The sequence below is a fragment of the Terrapene carolina genome, unplaced genomic scaffold, assembly GCF_002925995.2.
Source record: "Terrapene carolina triunguis isolate 2854851 unplaced genomic scaffold, T_m_triunguis-2.0 Scaffold113, whole genome shotgun sequence".
Lineage (NCBI taxonomy): Eukaryota > Metazoa > Chordata > Testudines > Emydidae > Terrapene > Terrapene triunguis.
In genome coordinates this window covers 10,953,703-10,970,294 of record NW_020664464.1, presented here as the reverse complement: position 1 = coordinate 10,970,294, position 16,592 = coordinate 10,953,703, and the positions used below count along the sequence as shown (strand labels likewise).

Sequence of the window (16,592 nt, the reverse complement as noted above, 5' to 3'; positions counted from 1 at the left end):
TTTTAATAGTGGCATTTCTAGAGATGGTATAGAAAAAACAGGGCTGTGTCCAAAACAGAAGGAAAAATATTGGTGCACATAACAAAATATATGCCCTAAGGGTCTTCAAACATCTGGGCCCTCATACTTTCCAATCCAGACCTGCTTATCCCTCCTAAACATAAGGTTTTGCTTTTCTGAAGTGGAAAGCCATTTTCACTTTGATAAAACTTTGATTAGCAGAAGGCCTTATGTTTCCTGTCATACTCTGTAAAGTTCCTTGTAAAAGAAACAGTAAAACTTTACTGTAAGGACTCAGTAGCAAACATTGATCTGCTTTACCATCTGAATACAGATCTATGGGGATGTTCAAAATATAAGCGATTCTTTACATGCACTCTCTCTTCAGACCACTGGAAACTAGTTCACAACCCTGAAAGGATTTTTCCCCCCCCACTAAAGCAGCTACATCTCAGAGCAGCATGCTCAGCAGAACTGGAGACCAGCTGTTCTCTCACTAACACTTTGCTTTCCTTTTTGCTCAGTAAGGGATTTTCCAAAGGCCACTGAAGTCAATGACGGTCTTTCCAATTATTTTTCAATGGACTTTGCTTCAGACCTTTCTTTCACAAACTTCTTCAACACCATCAAGCAACAGACACACTTAGAAAAATTCTGCAATGTCTCTAATTCATGTATATTTATTTTATTTATTTATTTCAGTTTAATTAATGCCAGGCATAAGCTCTATACACTTTACAAATATTAAAAGCATGGACACAATTTCTTTTTGATAGACATCTATTAAAAAAGCCTCCCTGATCTGCCCCAGTTAATGCACTCCACCAAATCCTTTATATTTCCCCAAAATTCCCTCACCCACCCAGTCAGATGTTATCAACCTACCCCCTCCATAAAAACTACACAGAAAAAATAGGCCTTGAAAGACAGTCAACAAAGCTGGGCTTCGTCAGATCACAGAGAAGGGTAATAAGTTCCCTACTTGAGAGGTCTCGCTGAAAAACCCCTGCCCCCAGCACCCAAATATTGCAGAAGGTTGTATTTAGTCTTTTCCACCTCACTCTTGAAAGGCAGTTTCCCTACCTTGGGGTATATGGAATGCTATGTGGCTTCAGTTGGTTGAAGGTATATATCAGCTTCTGAGCAGCCCTTTGTTGTTGTATTTCCTAAACAAAAACACATTTATAGATATTACTTTTATATAAGCCTATAAAGAAAGGCCAGAATATATAAAGGGAGTGTTCCTTACTAATCGTAAATAGGAGATGGATTTTTCCACACCCCTCTCTCCAATAAGATAGTAACAATAATTAAACAGCAAGTCACTCCAGGCTGGAAATGTTTACATGTACCAAACCATTTCATACCTGCCAAACTGGGCTGGACAGTTTCCCTGCAGGTTTATACTTACCCTCAGGCAGAGATGTAGCACTGTACCCTCCTGAAAGATCGTCTGCCATGTCTGAACCACTTCAGGAAGAAACGACTTCACAATGAAGACTTGTCCCAACTTCAATACATCATTCTCAGACCAGGTACAAATGACCTTCATGGCTCTCCGGAGACCTCCATCCATCTCCTCTTGGGACAAGACCTGGATCATTGCAGCCATCCCACGCTGTGACCAGGACGACATGCTTTTATCTAGGTTCATAGGCGAACTCTCTTCTAACCTATAGATTGTCACCTCCTCTCCAGCTGAGGTCAAAAGAAGTTTTATTTATAAATATCACAAATCACAGCAACACCATTTGAGACTTACCTTTCTTCCCCTAAAATAGCATATAACTTTCTCACTTTACAGTACTTAACAATATGGGCTTCCACTATGCTACCATATTCCTGAAATATCATCCAAATCTTCTATTGTTCACTAAGGTGATGTTCAACCCTGTTCAGAGGGCCAGCACAACAACTATGGACCCCTTAAATTACATTGTCTCTCTATTTTGAGGATATATATGGTACATAGAGTTTATACTGGCCTTCTTCATAGGGATGAATTCCAGCCTTCAGGAGTGCTTCAATACAAGCAAACTGCGTTGATTTAAACCAGTGGATCTTACTGAATACAATTGTGGTCATTTTCTTCTTTTCAGTGGCTTTTCTCAGTGTCAGCAGACTTACTGGATTTTAGGGATGATTGGGTCTAAATATTTGCTTTTAAACACCAATCTCTTATCTATAATTGGTTGAACTGAAATTAAATAAAAATATGCTGAGACTCTCTCTCTCTCTCAGTCTGTATTTGTACAAAAGAAGATTATTTAGCAAGATTTTTTTATCTTACAGAAAACAATTAAAATCGATACTACTCATACCGTTTTTCCCTTTTGGTCTTGCTTGCTTGTAAGAAGTAACACCTTTATCTTCATGACAATTGTAAAAGCTAATGGCTGGATTTTGCCGCCCTTACTCACACTGAGTAGCACTTTGATCCATGACAGCCCCATAGATTTCAACTGGGTTATTTGAGAAATCAGACACTAATCAACATGAGCAAGAGAAGCAGAGTCTGGCCCAAACTAACACACACAGCTGGGAACAAGTGAGTCCTCCGAATCTAGAAAGAACATCAGCTTTCCTATAATATTTAGGGTTCTGTTTTAATATAAACTAAGGGTAATGAGAAGAAATTAAGACAAATAAGCATGGAGATTTAAGTTTACTATTTTAAATTAAGAATTTGACCTTGTTCCTGGAAATTCCTGTGTGATCTCTATTGCACAAAATTTCAGAAATTCTATCATTTTGCATGCAGAAGGCATCTGATGAGATTCAGCTCAATCTTACACTCTGTCTCACTATGTAGTTAAACAGTATTCTGCCTCTGACAGGGGAAAACTATTCATTATTATCTTCGATAAACTAATATAACAGGCCAGAGTTTTAAAGCCTGCCCTCCCTTTTTGTGACTGAGATTATTTGCAAAGTCAGTTGATGTAATATAGACATACAAGCACCTGATCCGTGAGCACCTTCAGGTACTTCATATCTAACATTGCCTGGATACACAAATAATTACAGGTGCCACAAAGGAGGTCAGGTATGAGCCAGGCTGAAAATCAGGCCCACTGTGTACAAATGTTCAACTGAATAGAATACTGACCAGAATTATTGATAGAATAATTAAGACATAGAAATGGTACTTGTAAATGTTTAAGCATTTTATACAACATCCAATGGACATATTCTGTAGTAATGGTCCCAGACACGAGAGGTCTGATTCTCCACTCCATTACACAGATCTTATATCAGCTCTGTTAAAGTTGAACCAATTTAAGAGCGTGGAGAATCAGGCCCTAAGTTTTATCAAGATGTGGCAGTGTTTGGAGGGTGATTACTGTAGAATACTGCACTATTTCCTTAATAAAATAGGAACTGCTAATAAAATGGATAAAAGAATAAAAATCCTTCAAGTTATGTATCTATCAGTTTTATTGTTTGGAATTCTCTCCACACAAAGGAACTCCGCAAGTGGAGGGTGGATTTAAAAACCATATAAAAAAAGCCACACAAATCATGGGTGAAGAGAAGCCAAGAGGAAAGGGGAGACTTGTAGGAGAGACATGAGCTAGCACAGTAGGTTTCAGTCTCGGAGCACCCGGCACAGGAGAGTCTTGTCTCACGAAGTGGCCTGGAAGAAGGACCTGGATCCACAAAGGAACTTTTGCAACACTCAGCATTGCAATGCCTAACTTTTAGGCACCTAGAAAAATCACTGGAACAACACTGCGAACCACAAAGCCTGAGTTAGGCACCTGGGCTCCCTACACAATAAATGGGGAGAGTCAGTGGCCAAAGAATGAAATCCACAAAAACCAGCACGCTAGGTGGGGAGCCACCTAAGCTAACAAATGGGAGATGCCAACAACAGGGATGCATCCTAAGACCCGCTCCTCTTAGGGAATTTGGCACATAAGTACGGCTGTAGGGAGGTATCTATCTATCTGTCTATCCCAGTGGTTAGAGCACTCACTAGGGAAACCCAGGTTTAATTTCTCCCTCTGCCTCATGGGGAGGAAAGATATGAACAGAGGTCTCCCCACTCTCAGGAGAATACTTTAGCCACTGAGCTATGGGATATTCTGATGTGTATGGCTCCCTCAATCTCTCATGTTGAAGTTGCGGATAAATAATTAAGGACTCATTGGACTAGGGGAACTAGACCCTGGGTCTCCCAGGTGGATGCCTTAACCAACAGGCTATAGAGTCATTCCCTTTGGTCCAGATTGGTGGTCACAGAAGTTGTTCCTTCAGAAAATAAATGTAAATTATATATACCTAAATTAATCCAACCTATGAGGTTTCTTAACTGTATTCTTTACAAAATAATCCATGCTGTGATTATAATACATTCAAAACAGAACAGAGAAACTGGCACTCACCAAAGAACTGGACCGGTGTAAATGGTATAGTCTGAGCAAGCCTCATTAAGTTGTTCCTTTCAACAGCTGCAAACAAAATAGACAGTTCCGCTATGTTGGCTTGGCTGATTTTCAGAAATATTTGACAGTGTTTTATTGTAATATTACAAAAACAAGTACATTTTGTTGTGGCCGGCCTTTCCTCTAGCTATGTATATCGCCTCTAGCACTATAACATCTGAGCATCAACCAAGTGATTATGGATTTATCCTCACAGTATCTAAGAAGCAGAGAAGTACTGTTAGCCCGAGTTTACAGAGGTGTGAACTGAGGCACAGAGATTAAGTGATTTGCCCAAAGTCACACAGGAACTCTGTGGTAAAATCCAGAACTGAACCCAGATTCCTTGAGTCCCATCCATTGCCACAGACACAAGTCCATCCTTGCATTACAAATGAAAAAAATTAACCCAGAAGCCTCCGAAAACATCTTATTTTTGTCAGAGTCTAGATTGCGTTGAAAAATATCACCTAATTAAATAACATGCCCAAATATATGCTGAGTCAAATTTGTCGCTGGCATAATATTATCAAAGTCAGTGGAGTTGTGCCTGTCCACGGAATGAAAAAATTGGATACTATTCATTGTAACTATGGCACAATCTCTGAACTTCAGATAGCTGTATACTGGCTTATGTTTTATCCAAGGTTTCTCATGAAAAGGTCTAAGGTAGTGTGGTCTACAGGGACATCTGCTGGTAGCTTCTGGACAATTCTCCTCACCCGAAAGCACAGAAACCTGCAGCTTTGTAGCAATCTCTGCGCATTTTCAATTTAGGAATAAAACAGCATAGTGGGCAATCAGTGTCCAAATGATTTATTCCCTGCCAGACTTCAAGTAAGTTCATAAGTATATAAACACAGATTAAGTAGTACAGTACAAATTAACTGAAGAAATCCACTCCAGCAAGCAGGAAGAAAGAGGGAAATTGCAGTGAATACTGTACTTCATCAAGATGGGAGGTGACAGCTATGAACAAACCATTGCCCCTGTTTTTTCTGGGCATTATAGCTCAGTTCCTTAAGTTTTCATCAGTTGTGAAACTAAGTTTTTTATTGCCAAGGCCTATTTTTTTTCTTTATCATTTGCCACCAAATACCTGAAATGGCCTCACTACAGTGTTAGGTATGAAATTAATATACAGCTTTGACTGGGTTGTTGGGGGGTACTCCAGTGGGACTCTACAAAGTGGGAGCCACAGAAGATGACAGAAAAAGAATTAATGTGCTTGTGTTATGGATTCACAGGGTCTGGTGTGCCAAAGGATCCACACAGTTCCATATGGGCAGGCCCTTGGCCTCCATGACTCCAAAACTGGGCCTTTGCATGCTAGCAATTCTTGTCTCTCTCTCTCTCTGTGGCTCTTTACCCTTTCGGGACACAATGTTCTGAGTAAGTATTTGCTGTGACACCAGGCAGCCTTTTCAAAGCAAGGTAACAATTTATTAGTCACCTGACATATAGACTCTGAAAGCCCTTAGGTCTATAGGAAAGAAAAGGTTAAGACATAGTCTAAACAGTCTAAATCCAGTGAGCCCTTGAGCCATGCTGCTGTAGGAACCATTTCTCCTTCCTTTCTCTGTCTCTGTTCCTTTGTCTTCAACCCAGGTGAGAAGCCTGTGTCTCTAGGCGTATGTCTACACAGCAACTTGACACCCAGGGCTGGCCTGTGCCAGCCGACTCAGGTTCGCAGTGCTTGGGCTGCAGGGCTGTCTCATTGCTGTGTAGACTTCTGGGCTCAGGCTGGTGCCCAGGCTGTAGGAGCCTGAGAGGTGAGAGGGTCCCAGAGCTCGGGCTCCAGCCTGAACCCGGAATGAAGTTACACAGCAATGAAACAACCCTGCAGCCCAAGCCCAAGTCGGCTGTCATGGGCCAGCCACAGGTATCTAGTTGCTGACTAGCCATACCCTATGAGCTCATCGGTTAACACAGCTACTTGACACCTTTCCCCTGTTCTCCAGGGCCTTTGCTCTGCTGTTGGCTACTGGTGCCTAAGGGCATGTCTACACTGCAATGTAAACCCAGAGTTAGTAGAACTTGAGTTAGCAGACTCTGGATTTGTTAACCTAGGACGTTAGTGTCTACACGCATTTGTAACCTCAGGATAGGAATTGCTGAACCCTGGGTTCGAGCATCTACACTGCATTATGTGGACTTGAGTCCAACCACTCATATCCTACAGTTCCTATCACCCTCCCAAAATGTGGCTGCTCTAGCCCTTTGTTCATTGTGCAGTGTGGGAAAACTTGACTGTCCACCAAACCTGACTGTCCACAGAACAAAAAGTCCAATTGTGGGATTGTGGAATGCTTTTAGTGGATGCCCAGAGCATGAGTCCTGTGGGGCTGCATCTACACTGCAAAGCAATAGGGCTTGAACCCTGGGTCCCATCTTGGCACAGGCTTGGACCCTCCACTCACATGGGATCCTGGGACTCTGGGTCCGATCCCTTGGTTAGCACAGTTTATGTGTAGATAAATGGAAGGGGGTTAGGCTTGAGCCTGAGTGCGAAACCTGGGCTTACATTGCAGTGTAGACATACCCTACGTGTAGAATATCCCAGACGTTAGGATTGCCATCGTCTCTTCTGGATCCTCCATTCAATGCATAGGCTGTATTCAGTTTGTTAGTGACTCTGATCTCCAATCAGATAGCTACATGAGTCCAACACCTTGTCCCTTTCATTTATATTCAATTCATATTAGTACAAAGCATGGAGGGAAACTGAGGCATGCATAAGAATCAAAAATATTACCAGAATTTCTACAGCTTAACAATGGGTGCAGTTGCTCAGCTGTCATTCGAGTACCTCCTGCTTACCAGAATAATGATGTTGCAGGTCCTGAGGTGTTTTCAAGGAGACTGAGATTTCTGAAATTATTTTAAAAGGATCATTATGTTAATTATTGTAGCAGAGATAAATGCATGATTTTGAATGTATTCCCTTCAAGTTTGTCATGAAATAGATTAATCAGAATTACTGGCTCAGCATTCTAAAGAGAAGAATCACTAATTGACGTTAAGTATGTTATAATGTATGGTATGTTGGCAGTTTTCAGTTATCAATTTAATATAGCCATCCGACTTATTTATATAAGGAAATGAAGGGAGACTAGCAATATTAACCTCAAGGACATGTCGTTTCTCTAAGCCAATTACACCTCTGGGATGTTAAAAGCACTTTGCTGTCCATCATGCTTCACAGAATCCCAAAGGCATGATTTTTGCAACTCTATACCCAGTCATTACGCATTCCATTAACTGTACTATTACATTGAAGTTATAATAATACAGGTCCATTAACCCATGACATCTAAAATGCTGTAAAAATATAAACAAGTAATTTATTGGCAAAATTAATTTAAAGAGACACTGTCAGGTCAAATTTGGTCCCAAATCTATGCTTTATAAAACAAGCTTTTACATTACCTAAGACTAATAGAAATGTTTCTATTATCTATTTTAGTTCATTTTGTTCCAGTGAAAAAGGAAGTTTACTTACCTTATAGTAACTGGAGTTCTTTGTATTCACCATGAGTGCACATGCTCTCTATGTGCCCAGGATCAGCGATACTTTATCTTTGGGAAAGATGGTATAAGGTGGATCTGTAATAAGGGCCCCAAGTTTGCCTATCTTTCTGATTGAGGTGATAACCCTGAGGAGAGCTACCTTCATTGATAAATGTAATAGGAAGCAGAAGGCCCAGGTTCAAACAGTGAGCTCCTTTAGGTACAGAGAACCAGGCTCAAACTCCTAGCCAGCACTGACCTTGACACTAGTGGGAATGTTCCCATAATGCATTTTTTTAAAAATTATTGTTGTAGGATGGGTAAAAATTTAACATTTTTTTCCACTGTGGGATGGAAAGCATTAAAGGCTGCGTGAACTCAGTGAGAGGCCCAAAGATTTTAAGAAGAGAAGATAGTCCAGGATAAGGGGAATTCCAATCTCTTCTGGGAACAATTGATGTTCATGGTACCAAAGGGAAAAGAGCTTCCATTTGGCTATGTAACACATCCTTGTGGAGGGCTTCCTGCTATTGAGGAAGATGGCTCAACCTTCTTCAAGCAGGATCTCTCTAACCCCATTGCCCATCCAAAAGCCACGCTGTCAGATGGAGAGGTGCAGGGTTGGGATGATTGGTTCTTCCCCCATTCTGTGACAGTAGATTTGGTGATGTCTGTAAGTGAATGCATGGATGGGAGGTCATCTGGAGAGCCATTATAACTCAAAACTGCTTCGGCCACCAAGGAGCTATTAAGATTACTGTCACCTTGATTTTCCTGAGGATGCATGGTAGGAGGGAGATGGGAGGAAAGGCATATATCAGTGGATCTGACCACTGTATTAGGACGGCATGCCCTCTGGAGCTGAATCCCTGTGCATTGCAAGAACAGTAAATTCTTGTTTGCCTGGGTTGGCAAAGAGGTCCCAAGGTGGGAATTGCCACTGAAGACAAATCTGTTGTGCTATGGATGAGTGGTATTTCCATTCATGGCTCTCATGAAAATGCCTGATGAGGCTGTATGTTAGGGAGTTCATTATCCATGGTAGGTGCACTACCAAGAGGGTGATATGACTGTGGAAGTACCAATTTCATATCTGTGCCACCTCCCTGCAGCATGGTGTGGACCTGGCTCCCCCTCTGTATATAGTAAACCATGGTCATATTGTTTGACCTGACTTTTATGAGTGAATTGGATGAAAGGCAGGAATTGCTGACATGTTCTGTGTACTGCTCATAGCTGGAGGTGGTTGATGTGGCACATGGAGTCTTGTGGCGTCCAGGAACCCTGAGCTGTGTGGTTGTCCAGGATACGTGTAGATTGCCAGGTCCTTGAGCAGGGCTGGAGGAAAACTTGCTGGAGTCTCTGGTATGGAATCTGTCAATGCAGGCTTGGGCATGTGGGGTAGTACTGCCAGTGGTGAGCACTCTTTATAGTCCTTGTGCACTTTGGTGGTTGGTTCTGGAGCACAGGAAGTGCCTGATACCATCGGTGCCTGCCGCATTACCCTTGAGCTCCAAGCACTCCGATTCTGAGGTGTGGAATGCAGATTTGACCCACCTCTTAGGAGGGTGCCTCTGCTTAGCCTCATCATGCTTCCGCTTCACAGAGTCTTTGGGCCTAGTAGAGGAGTCCACCACTACTGACGGGGCACTGCTCAGCAGCTCTGGCCAATGAGGCAAGGAATGATCTGACTGTGGTCTCATGGCGAGTACCATCTCATGCCAGTGGAGTCTGAACTCCTAAGACTGTCTAATGCATGGGACAAAAGAGTGACAGATCTCACACTTCAATGTTATGTGTGATTCCCTTGGGCAGTAGAGGCAGTTCTCCTGCAGGTCACCCACCAGAAAGACTTGGGGGCAGGGAAGGCAAGGCTTGAAGCCTGAGACCTTAGGGATAAATGCCCAGGCTTTGGGGGAATAACAGGAGGAAACATCCCAAACCCCAATAACTAACTACACTAAGACTTCTAACTAGCTAGACTATTTACAAGAGTAGAGTTTTGAACAAGCTACAGAGGAGAGTTCAGTCCCAGACCAGGAGCAGTAGAAGAGGAACTGAAGAGGCTGTCGCAGTGTGGTGCCACTTCACTTATGCCCTTGCTTTGCAGCACAAGCTGACATCGCAGCAGACCCACATATACTGCTATTGAAAAATTTCTGTTCTGGGTGCACAGACCCTGAGTGCCCAGAGTGAATACCCATAGGGACCAACACTTTAAGAAAAATGATTACTTGACTGCACTGATGGGACACTATCAACTTGAAAATCATATTTCTGTCTACAATTTTTCTACTATTGTTTTGTACAAACAATTTTTGTACAATTATTATAATTGAAAGAAGTTTGCCAAAAATTGTTTATTTTTTTACTTTGTATATTTGACAGCACATTTCCACAGTTGTTGTGATGCTGAAGTTCATTCAGCAAGTTCTGTCAACAGCAGCAGAGTTGAAACTGAAACTGAAGTCGCAGCAGGCAAGCGTGAGTACAGGAAGGAGAGGGAGCATTCAAAATATTTGGTGTTGTTCTTGACCGGGGGTGGCAGAGCCTTCCCAAAAGTGGGGGGGCAGGGACCCCGGCCCCCACTCCCTCTGTGTCCCCACCCCTGCCCCCTCCTTCCTCCCAAGGCCCCACCCCCGGCCAAGCCGGAAACCAGAGCGGGCCGAGGAGCTGTGGACCCTCAACCTGCACAAGGTGAGGGGGCCGAGAGCAGTTCCCGGCCTATGTCCCCACCCACCAAGTCTGCTGCCCAGGGCAGGTGGAGGGTTCGTGCTCCGCACAGCTGCCTGGGCGGCTCTTACCCCAACCCAGCTTTAGTTGCAGGGGTGGGGCCTCGGAGCCGCTGCCACAGCCCGGCCATGGTAAGAGCCACCAGGGAGGCAGTGGGGAGCCACGGACCCTCCATCTGCCCTGGGCGGGGGGCCTGCTAGGCAAGGACACGGGCCAGGGGCTGCTCTCGGCCCCCCACCCTGGGCAGGTGGAGGGTCCATGGCAGCCCACAGCTGCCCAGGCTCCCCAACCAGGCTCCAGTTGCCAGCCTGGCTGGGGGGCAGGGCCTTGGAGGGGAGAGGAGAGGCGGGGCCCATGGAGAAAAGTGGATGGGCCAGGCCCATCCACTTTCAAAAAGTGGGAGGGCCATGGCCCCCTGGCTCCCCCTGTTCTGGCACCCCATTCTTGATTCCACCCAAAATTCTCTTGTAACGGTAGGAGGACACAAAATACCTTAAAAACCTTTTTAAGGAATTAAAAGCCAGTCTGCTCTTTGAGAAACTTGCATTTTTAAAAATAATCAGTTGCAACAAAATTCAACTTGACGGTGTCTCTTTAATATGTGACTGTAGCATCTTCAGCCTAAATACCCATTGTACTACCCACTGTGAACATAAACTTGACCAAAAAAAGGCTACATACAAAAGTTCTACATTTGTTGGACAATGTCATCCTTCAGATTCTTGAGTGAATATCAAAGAAGCTTGAAAACGTATTTACCATCTTTGACACTGAACTCCTGCACTGACAATTCCACAGTGGACCTGATCCTTCAATGAGAGTTCCACATGCAGAGGAATTGTAGAACTGAACCCAATACCACTTACCAGAGAGATGGCTGCAACCATGACTGTGCTTAGAAACACTCATTGTAATCAGAAATGTTATGCTAGCCTTAACCCTCAGATATATGTCAAGCTTCCCATTTAACCCAATGGAACGCTCTTGCAATCCAAAGGATAGAATTCATCTGTCTCTTTTTAAGTACAGCACAGTTAATTCCTGCTGGAAAGTGTGAGATATTTTATATTGCTGGGCTGAGCAAAATTGATGGACATTTCCTTTAGCATGGGGGCAGGGCCGGCTCTGGCTTTTTGGCTGCCCCAAGCAAAAAAAAAAAATTAAAAAATAAATCGGGGCGGCCAGGGCGGCAAACCAAAAAAAATTGCCACCCGGAGTGCGGGTGCAGGGGGACCAGCTAGCGGGGGAGAGGGGAAGGGAGCGGGCGGGAGAGAGAGAAGGGGGGCGGCCAGGGCTACAGTGTGGCGCGGCTGCGCGGCCCATCCCGCCGCGCCACCTGCCAGGAGGGCTCCGCTCCGGTCGGCGGGGAGGAAAGGACAAGGACTGCCCTGCCGGGCTTGCTGGAGGGCGCTCCCGTCCTCCACGCCACCACCCCCTAAAGGGTGGCCGGAGCGGAACAAAAAAAAAAAAAAAAAAAGCGGCCATGCCGCCTCGTTCAATCTGCCACCCCAAGCACCAGCTTGCTCGGCTGGTGCCTGGAGCCAGCCCTGCATGGGGGAAACATTATCACATTATTTGTAGTAAACTGTAAAGATACTATTCTTTCTGTTGGGTATTAATTATTGTTAACCCTCTTCCTGTTTACCCTCCATGCTTACAATGGAATCACTTCTACTCTGGTTATGTATCTCAGAATTGTGAAAGTAGGATTTACAAATAAAAATTAAAGACAAGTAATAATCAGTCAAAAACTTACTGTCAATGCCGTTTGAACTTCTCAACCTGTTTTAGAATCAAGCATAGGAAATTATGCTTCAAACTTTTCTGTGATTAAACAAGCAATGACATGAAAGCATTTGAACTATGTGAATTCAAACTCACAAAGATTTAAACTCACTTCATAAAACACAAGAACCACTAGCATAAAGTTGTTTTTTGCTTTGACATAAAGCTGAGCACTTGTTACTAAGGAACAGCAGTATTTCTCTGCATTTTCCCCTCTCTGATTTGTGCTTACAATTCTGGGTCACTGTCTTGTTTAGATAATAACAATATTGTTTAAAGAGCACTTCAATCAGATATGAGTGGTGGGTGGATGGATTGTTAGTTTGCTTTTTAATTTTAACCTACGTTTTGATGTACTGGCTGGTATGTGTCCCACTGCCCTCTACTGGATGAAATCAGACTTGCTCAATTTTTTGCAGTTGCCTTGCACTTTGTTAGCTGATCTGTAGGGAGGCTATACTGTAAACCCTACTGCTACTGATATTTAACAGTCTCTGTTGCTTCAAGTTAGGGTGACCAGAGAGCAAGTGTGAAAAATCAGGACAGGGGGTGGGGGGTAATAGGCACCCATAGAAGACAAAGCCTCAAATATCAGGACTGTCCCTATAAAATTAGGACATCTGGATGGAAGCTTTTTGCTTGAGGGAGGGGGTAAAAAGACAAAAGATTATGGGCATGATTCTCCTCTCACACGAGTGTAAATCAAGAGTAATTCTACTGAAGTCAGACCAGTGTAAGTGACAGCAGAATCAGGCCCTGTGAGTTCAGTTCTCAGTTTAGCATGTATGCAGGTTGCCTACTGCCTGCAAGTATGCCACAATGGACTGTTAAAAAGAACAGTATTTTTCCTCATCCCATGTTGAAATCGCGTGGAATGTGGCAATTGCTTTGTGCCTTTTATTTATTTTATCAGGGATGTTACTAAGTAGTGGGGATGTATACTGCAGTGATGAACTCGAGAGACAGAGGCAGAGAGAGAGAGAGAGGGAGAAAGAGGAGCACACATGAAAGTATCCCAAATATTAAGACAATTATCAAGCAAGCTGAAAAAACGCCCAAGAAGTTTGAAGAAATAAACAAGAAAACTGAAGTCACTTTTCAAGCCAGTATGATTTTATTTCACTTTGATAAAAGCTTAACCACCACCAAAATCTCTATAGAAAGCAAGGCAAATATTTTGCAAATGCAGACAGACTTATTGCTAATGCAGAGTTGATACAAAGGATTTTAATCAGAGAATGACAGCCTTTCAGGATTTTTGTTATTTTAAAAAGAAATATACAATTTATGCAGCAAAAGCAAATGTTGCCTTTCATACTCTAGAAGATTAGAATAAGTAGTTAAGATGCTGTGGTGACTGCATGAGAAAATTAGATAATACTGGGATAAAAAAAGATAAAAGTATCGATGTTCCTTCTAAAATTAGAAGTTATATTGGAATTAGTAACCTTTTATAATTAAACAATAAACCTTTATTTTATTGAAAAAAGTCTATTGCCTGAATCCTTCATTTTACATATGCACAAATTCCTCATGCTAATTGTGCTATAGAACTAAAATGGAAATCTGCAATATCTACAGAACTGGGTTACAATAGAGTCTACTTTTGTAGGTATGCGGCAAGTATCTTAAAATAGTAAGGAATACATACGAGGAATTCCTGCTCAGATTATTCTTCCTGGTGGTCCCAATCATGCTATTACTCAAATCCTGAGAAGAAGAAAAATGATGTTACGGGTGCATTCTATATATCACTGTCCTACGTACATAATCAGAGCAACTCATAAAGCTGCCAATCCTGCAAACACATATGCATGTACTTAATTTGACTACCATGAGTGGTCCCACAGAAATCTAAGGGTTTCACAGCACTATTAAGCCTACACTGATTTGGAACATGAAATTGTCTGGTTACAATTTTCCATAGAATCTCCATGCATTTAGGTAGATAGTAGAATAATTTAAGTGATCCAGTTATATCAGACTGCATTGTGGAAAAATTCTAAATGTATGCGGAAGGATTTTACAGTTTAAAAACTATTAGGGAATTTCCCTTTATAGCAGAAAAATGAAATATATGAACTATAAATATTTCATGGATAAGTTCTTTAAAATGTGTCCTACAGTGTTACACTAGCAAGCAAATCCCCCCAACTGGTCACACCTTAACAAAAGCTTATGTTCAAATAAATTTGTTAGTCTCTAAGGTGCCACAAGTACTCCTGTTCTTTTTACTGTTTCTCAGTTTTCCCTATGTGCTGCATGTTTAACGAGGTGGTGGGAGAGGGTGTTTGTTGTTGCAGAGGACCAGGTGAGACCTCGCCTAGCTGCCTGGACCCCAGACAATGGCTTGGAAACAGTGGAACTTAGCAACTGGTGATCGGGAGGCCCACCCCATCTTGGAAGCCAGCTGGGTTTGCCCAGTGAGAGAACAAAGGGCAGAAGAGAGAGGGTCCAGGTGATCTGGAAGGCAGCTGGTTCCAGGTGATCTGGAACTTAGCAACTGGTGATTGGGAGGCCCACCCCATCTTGGAAGCCAGCTGGTTCTGGACATTGGGAGAACAAGGGACGGAAGAGAGAAGGTCCAGGTGATCTGGTTGTCCGGGAAAGAAGACAAAAGACGAAGGAAGGGCTTTTGGGGAAGGTGATATAGGGTGGTTGGCTGGAAAGAGGTCGCTTCTGGATTGGTACAAAGAGCAGCCTGAGCCCACCTGGACACTGGACAGGCCCAGATGAACAATGCTGAAATTTTCTATGTTTGAGGCCCTGAGAACTTTCTGTGCTGTGTTCAGATGTACAATAAACCCTTCTTTTTTACACTGGCTGAGAGTGGCTGCAATCTAGAGATCGGAGTTGCATTGCTCTGTCAGGGTGTGGAGGCCCCGGGGTTCCAGAGCGAATGGACTCCCTGAGGGAGCTCACCGAGAGATATAGGCATGTTGAAGGCTCAGAGGCAGGGCCGGCGCAACCCATTAGGCGACCTAGGCAGTCGCCTAGGGCACTAACATTTGGGGGGCGGTGACTGGATCTTCGGCCACCCCAGTCGTCGTCGGTATTTCGGGGGCGGGACCTTCCACCGCCTCTGTCGGGGGCTGCATTTTGAGGGCGGGACCTTCCGCCGCCTAGGGCGGCAAATAGCTGGCGGCGCTCCTGCTCAGAGGTGCAGTTCCAAGAGGTGGTAGAGCCCAAGGCTTAATGCCCCAGAGTGTGACTCCTGAGGCAGGCTGTCAAATTGAAGAGGTTTCCTCCCAGGGACCATACAGAACTGAAAGAGCATGGGTCCTGACACAAAGGAAACACATCACACATCTAACAGTTTGACGCACCAAGCACGGTGTTTTTTTAAGAACTTTGGAGTTTGTCAATATGATATTTAGATTTTATATATTTCATTTTGGTCAGTCTAAGGTTCTTAGTCCCTTTAATAGTGCAAAACCTTCCAGTTACATCAGGGAAAATGCTCCTATAGGACAATCTGACTTTGGAATATCCTCATGTATTACTCAGATATGTCAATATTTGTCTGAAAAATCTGACCAAGGCAAATTCCTTTCCCCAAAAAGAGTGCACCAGGATTCAAATAAAAAGATCAGAGACAAACTTTTAAGACAAACTAGATAAAACTCATCTTTAACTATTACCTTAAATTTAGTTTTAAAATTAACTATCTCAGATGTTCTCCCATGTTTTAATCCAGGAGATTACCTTTTGCATGAAAGTTCCTCTGGTAACAGGTCACCTCCCCACCCACAATCCATTGGTTTGTTCACAAAATGTTTCATCTTGTTAGGAATAAGGAAAGACCTGTGGACCAATGTTGATCCATAGATCGGTCTGAGAAGTACTGACTCGGGAAAACTCATTTCTTAAAAATATATTATGCCCTGTTTTAAAGATTTATTGTCAAATTGACTTAATCCAAAAATTAATGTTTTACAGAATCTAGGATCAGTAGAAATGTTTCTATAATTTCTTTTCTTCAATATAAAATTCTTTTGTTTAAATTTAAACTTGCTCTGTTGTGTTTGGAAGTCAAACAGGAGAGTCAAACAGTGAAACTGACTAGAAACAAAAGTTCAACTGTCTAGCCTACTTTCATTGCCACCACTGAGAACAGCCTAGCTCCATCTTCTTTGG

The 16,592-nt window shown here is 43.0% G+C and overlaps 1 protein-coding gene across 1 annotated transcript in view; it reads right to left on the bottom strand.

Annotated features, from left to right (window-relative positions):
• The window catches only part of TRPM6 (transient receptor potential cation channel subfamily M member 6), a 123,544-nt gene that overhangs the window by 13,777 nt on the left and 93,175 nt on the right, over positions 1-16,592 (bottom strand). Inside the window, exons 31-36 of the mRNA XM_026652362.1 lie at positions 14,107-14,165; positions 12,427-12,452; positions 7,248-7,298; positions 4,389-4,454; positions 1,412-1,698; positions 1,084-1,166 (exon numbers count right to left, since the gene is read on the bottom strand). Of these exons, the coding sequence (XP_026508147.1) occupies positions 1,084-1,166; positions 1,412-1,698; positions 4,389-4,454; positions 7,248-7,298; positions 12,427-12,452; positions 14,107-14,165 (572 nt within the window). The remainder of the gene's footprint in view (positions 1-1,083; positions 1,167-1,411; positions 1,699-4,388; positions 4,455-7,247; positions 7,299-12,426; positions 12,453-14,106; positions 14,166-16,592) is intronic.